Raw genomic sequence first — 5,753 nt, 5'->3', positions numbered from 1 at the left:
GGGCTCATGCTGTTCAGGGCCCCAGACCTTCAGAGCAGAGCCTGGCTAATGGAAAGCTTTCAAGGCAGCTGGAAAGAAAAATGTCGGCTCTCATTTGGCCTCCACCATTTTCTGATGTCACTAGTGTGTGTGTGTGTGTGTGTGTGTGTGTGTGTGTTCGTAGCTTTTGAATCACACACAGAAGCACAAACACCTTGGGACATGCCATTATAAACAGGCTTGGAAACTGAAAACAACAACACTGTCCACCCACCACCCCTCCCCACACACACAAACACACAAACACACACACCTGCACTGGCCTGCATGAATGTGTCATATTATGTTGGGTTTAAAATTATTATTATGATTTATTATTATTATTAGACTTAATTTATCAAGCTTTTTTCTCAACAGCAGTTAAAAGGTGCTTTACAGCATGAGGCCAAAGCAGACAACAACAACAACAACAACAATATAATATAAAATAAAACCAGACAATATAAGCTTAAAACCTGGTGGACAAAATCAATTGGATAAAATGGGTCAAATAAGAGGCCAAATTAACTAAAATCAGGCCAAATTAAAGGTAATTGAGGTGATCTAGCTCGTTGCCTGGACTTGTAATGCTCTAAAAGTTATCAATTCTAAATAGTCATTTTAAAATCATTTCTGAAATGAACAGCCAGGCAGCATAGAGCAGCTGAAACAGGTGAAACATGACCCCATCTTTCAGTTCTGGTTATCCTCTGTAGCCCGACTGCAGCTTTTTGATTACAGCAGGTGACAAAACAAAGGCTTCTATATGTGAGTGTTTTAGTATCTTCCAAACCAAGTTCAGGTTATACCTTTGCTTTGTGTCTAAGTGAATAAAAACAAAGTTACAAAGTTAGTAACGGTGATTAAATTTGAAGCTGGGATCAAATGTTACAGCGTTCCACAATTTTTATCTCCAGGCTTAAGAATCTTAGATTTGGTGATACCTGATCAGAAATATATCGAGGGCTAGTAATAAGAATATCTAATGTCTCGTCTGCATTTAGCTAAAGAAAATTGGTTATAATTCAGTTTCCACTTCAAAAAGACATTTCTGTAAAGAAAGTGGGCTTTATTGAAAGGAACAGAAATGCATCATCAACATAGAAATAAAATGAGACATGGAGCGAGGGAGCAAACAGAAAAAATGAAATAGAAAGAATTGATCCTTGTATGGTTCCTATTAATCACTCTCTAAACCACTAAACCGGTTCAGTTTCATGCTGGGCTGGAAACTTTCTCTGCATACAACGTGTGAAAGTCAGGGTGCACCCTACACCTTGATCTTTTTTTGAAACTTAAGAGATGACTTGCTTTTTCAGTCGTGGAAAAAATCTCTAAAACAAACACATGCATCCTCGTTTGATGCCGCCCTGTTACAGTCTAAAAGCGGGCGTCTGGGGGAAGTGCGTGTAGCTGCGGCTGGTGCTCCAGGAGGAAGCTTGTCAGCCTGAAGAGGCCCGGATCTCCCCACACGTGTGCAGCCTGTCAGCTGCCTCGCTGATGTCTCTTGTTATTATTTTCCCGTCATTCTGCTGCCTTTTCTTTGCAAAGTCATGAATAATTTGTGCCTACGCCTTGTTGCTTGATGACAGCTGTGCAGTTGGTTTGCAGTCTGTTTTTCAGATCAGGTGAATAATGAATAAGCCTCCGCAACAAAAGAGGCTGTGGCCTATATGAGCCGTGCCTCTCATCGTCTGTCCCGGCTTAGTTGGCGTGTCAACTGCAGGGGGAGGGGACAGGTGAGCAGGAAAAGTCTCTCTGATGCAGAAACTTTCCTAAATAAAATGTGTTAACAGATGGTATGAGAAGTTTTTGTTTCATACCTTTTCATGTTCCAAGAACTTCTTATCATCATTTCCTGTATCAACCATATGAATCAGTGCTTTTTCTCAGAAGATTGCAGCCAGAAATCCTGTATCTTTCTTTCTAACCCGTCAAACCTGTGTGAAATCTGCTGAACACAACGTGAGAGCAAATACCACATTATTATTACAATATACACAGCAGGTCTGCTTGCCCTCAGGGAAATGATCACATTTGTTCTGTCCTCATAGTGGCTCCCCCATTGCATGTATTTGCGTGTGATGTTTTAATCACATTCTTTCCTTTGGTGCGTCAAGCTGAATATCACAGTTGTAAATCAGGAGTCTGGTTTCAAAAACTATTGTTGCTTGGTGACCTGTGGTAACATCTTTCCTACAACTTTCGCATCTTTCTTCAAGAGTTTCATCTCTTAACAAGAGGAAATAAAGGCAATAAACTCTTCTTCTGTCATTATGATAATAAAACCAGTAATAGATGTTCTCTTTTAATTCCAGATTGGGAATTTGTGCAGTTTAAACATTAGAAGATGCAAAAAAAAATCTAAATCCAACGTGTAAGTGTGTCTCTAAAATCCCTCTTTTATAATTTATATTTAATCTGAGATTAATAATGAATCATTCAAAACCACGACACTGAACTTTCTAATTGCACAACTGTGTCTGTCAAGAAAAATTTATCCAGTAGTACACTTGTGTGTGCAGCATGTGTGGTTACTGTGCGTGTTGTTTCTGGAGCGTGTGCACTTATAGACCAAGATGCAGGCCTAGATTTGAGCCTCAGACTGCAGTGCTCTGATTATTCGCCCACTCCAATCGATCAAGCCGGATTCTATCCATATTTGATATGCCTCGGGGCAGTGGGGTAATGCTTTAAAAAAAAAAAAAAAAAAAATCCACCCGTGCCCTTGGAGGAAATCTGGTCGGCCTAATGGCTCGTTTGAAGATTTTTGCTTGAAAAGCTTCTCTCTGAGATTGTGCTTGAAGAGCTTTTCTCAGAGGGAACAGTGTAATACCTTATGAGATAAAAAAAAACAACAACAAAAAAAACCTCACTGTTTGCAAATTGTTTCAATTCTTTTTATTTTATAAAAAGTTCTGAGTGGAGTTTGTTGTGAAATGTTCAGTCCCAGTGTATGTGCTCTGCACCGCAAGGAGGTGTCACACCTGAAATCGCCCCCTTTGCCTTGTAGTTCAAAGTGTTGTGGTCACGCTGGCAGCTTGAGTTTGCCTCAGTGTTAAAGACGCTTAATGACAAACTCATTGCATCAGGAGGGAACTCCCCTGTGATGAGACTCAGCATCACCGAGACTGAGCCCTTTTCTGATGGCAGCATTTTCCTCTGTAATTTATCTACTTAGTGATTTCCTGTTAGACGAGCCATTCTGCAAAGATACCACTTCAACATGTATTCTTAAAATAATTTTACAGCATGGAATGTTGTTGCACCTGAAGTTTATTTTTACATAAATGACGTGACTCACTCTTGTGCCACATTAAACCACCGCGCACAGCTCTAGTAAGCCTGGCTTTAAATGAGCTTGCCTTTTCCTGTTCTAAAGCAGTCTATTCGTCTTGGGGTTTAAAATATTCAGTATTTTTGCAGGCCTGGATGTTGTACGATCTGGGGGGAAGTGAGGCAGAGAAAATCCTTGTGAGTCAGTGATTTCAATCAATGTTGAGGGAAGACAACCAACTGATTGTTTCTCTTTTGTTTTGTTAGCGTTAGAAACAATGGCACAGGGAAAGAATGAAGTAATCAACAATACAGTCGTTTAGGTCACCTTACCAGCAGCTCAATCCATAGTATCAAAGTGATGGAGGTTATATGTAAATAATTGTATCTCTCTTATAGATTAATGGATTTGTTGTCATATTTATGGTTTATTATTTTTTGATAATGACTGGTCAGTCATACTTCCTACCTCCTGTATATATTGCACCTAATATATATATAGAGGTATATATATGTATATCTCTCTATATATAATGCCAGTATATTAAAACAATACAGTATACATATACTGTATTGCTGTAAATACTTAAACTACTGAACATTCTGATGTGTGGTGAATAGGAAAGTGTTTTTTCCTATTCTTATTTCCTACTTTTATATATATATATATATATATATATATATATATATATATACACACACACATACACAGTGGGATTTCTTTACATTCAGGTGTGCTGTGGTCCACCCAGACTAAACCAGTTTATGTTAAGAACACATTTGATTACAATCCATAACATTAAAGCCAAAGTAAAATAAACTCAAGCACCAATCCCTCTGAGGATCACAGCTGCGGCATGTGGTGCCTCCTCTGACTGCCAAAAGTCGTTTTTCTTAAAATAACAGCCATGAGGGTAAAAGGCGTTTGGTTAACGGTTAAATCTGCTCACACTGTTTTTGGTCCAAACACATGGCGACAGTGGTCAAAACAAACAGCAGCCTCTGGGCATTCACAATCACGGCAGCAAGGTGGTGAAACGGCCCGGCCTTCTGGTTTTTATCGGCCTTTGCTTTAATCATCTACATCAACACTTTGAGAAGAAAAACCAAAAACACCTTGTAGCTCCGAGTTTTGTTTTGTGGCTGGAAGATTAAAATAAATTGGTTTACTTTAATGATAGATAATTTACTGCTCTAGAAAAATGTTAAATAATTCATGATAATGACATGAAATTAGCCACTTCTACTACTACTTCTAATAATAATAATAATAATAATAATAATAATAATAATAATAATAAACAACGTGGTCATCGTGTAATACAGTAGTGCATAATTAATTAAAGTTGACTAAAATTGACTACGGAGACTGCAAGGTGCCAAAAAGAGAGTTCCTGGAGACTTTAGCTGTAGTTTTGGTGATGAAACCAGTAAATAGCTTTAAATGTGTCTCATTTCATTTCACTCACAGAGGAAGTCATATTTCACTTTATGGTTTTATTCCATATTCAATAAAAACCAAACAGAAAATCGAATAGGCTGCGTAATGTGTTTTGTTTTGTAAACGACAAAACGTTTATTTTGACAAGAAAATGTGCAAAATGGAAGAAGAAGAAAAAAAAATCAAATATAACAGCTGACACGCGGGCATTGACCCTCCTTCTGTGTTAGGAGGCTGTTTTGTCAACATTAGTCCAATAAAATAAAAGCCTCTGGTCTTTGGAGAAGCGCTGATTTCATCTTTTCCTGGTGGTTTTTATTGAAGTGTGAGTACAAATATTTTGGGTTTAATGCCCACTGAAGCTGATTCGTATCAGTCAACGTACAAACATGATAAATGTGTTGTATCATGTTTCATCATATCATATCTCTGTTTTCTACAGTTCACAGCTTATCTCTGGTTCTCTGGGCCTTCAGTCAATCAGTGGGATGTAAAGGCCTGTTTAGTGTTGCTGATGTCTTCAACTGCAAAATCCTTGTTTGTTATAATCTAAGGTGGATTTTCACGTCTTTCCTGCATAGAATAAATAAAAAAAAAATCTGCCGTTGGTTAATATTATTATATATATTTTCATTCAGTTTTTACGGAGCTGATAGCGGATCATGATGAATCTTGATCCAACAAGATGTCCCGAAGCAGGCAGCGGAGCCACTGGGCGAAAAATGCCTTTTGTCTAAAAATGTCTTTGTCAGAGTTTCTCTTTGTCTTTGTAAGAACAAGGACGGGCAGTCAGGTGACAGGACAGGTTGTGTTCGGTCACTTCAGTCCGTGCTGCGTCTCTTTGTGTCTCCTCAGATCCACCTTCCTCTGGAAGCCTTTGCCGCACAGGTCGCAGCCGAAAGGTTTGTAGCCGGTGTGTTTCCTGCTGTGTGTGATGAGGTTGGAGCTCTGGCTGAACGCTTTACCACACACCTGACATTTGTGCGGCTTCTCACCTGAAAAAACGATTAGAAAACAT

At 38.8% G+C, this 5,753-nt stretch overlaps 1 protein-coding gene across 2 annotated transcripts in view; it reads right to left on the bottom strand.

Moving 5' to 3' along the window:
- Window positions 1-4,841: 4,841 nt before the first annotated feature.
- gfi1ab (growth factor independent 1A transcription repressor b) overlaps window positions 4,842-5,753 on the bottom strand; it is a 6,217-nt gene continuing 5,305 nt past the window's right edge. For both annotated transcript variants that reach the window (XM_087176697.1, XM_023416511.2), the window contains one exon: window positions 4,842-5,730. In XM_087176697.1, the coding sequence (XP_087032823.1) occupies window positions 5,552-5,730 (179 nt within the window). In that variant the 3' untranslated portion in view covers window positions 4,842-5,551. The remainder of the gene's footprint in view (window positions 5,731-5,753) is intronic.

This window comes from Seriola lalandi, unplaced genomic scaffold, assembly GCF_002814215.2.
Source record: "Seriola lalandi dorsalis isolate HSWRI2012SDOR001 ecotype SW California unplaced genomic scaffold, Sedor1 jcf7180002054566, whole genome shotgun sequence".
Lineage (NCBI taxonomy): Eukaryota > Metazoa > Chordata > Actinopteri > Carangiformes > Carangidae > Seriola > Seriola lalandi.
This window is presented reverse-complemented; position numbering and strand designations above follow the sequence as displayed.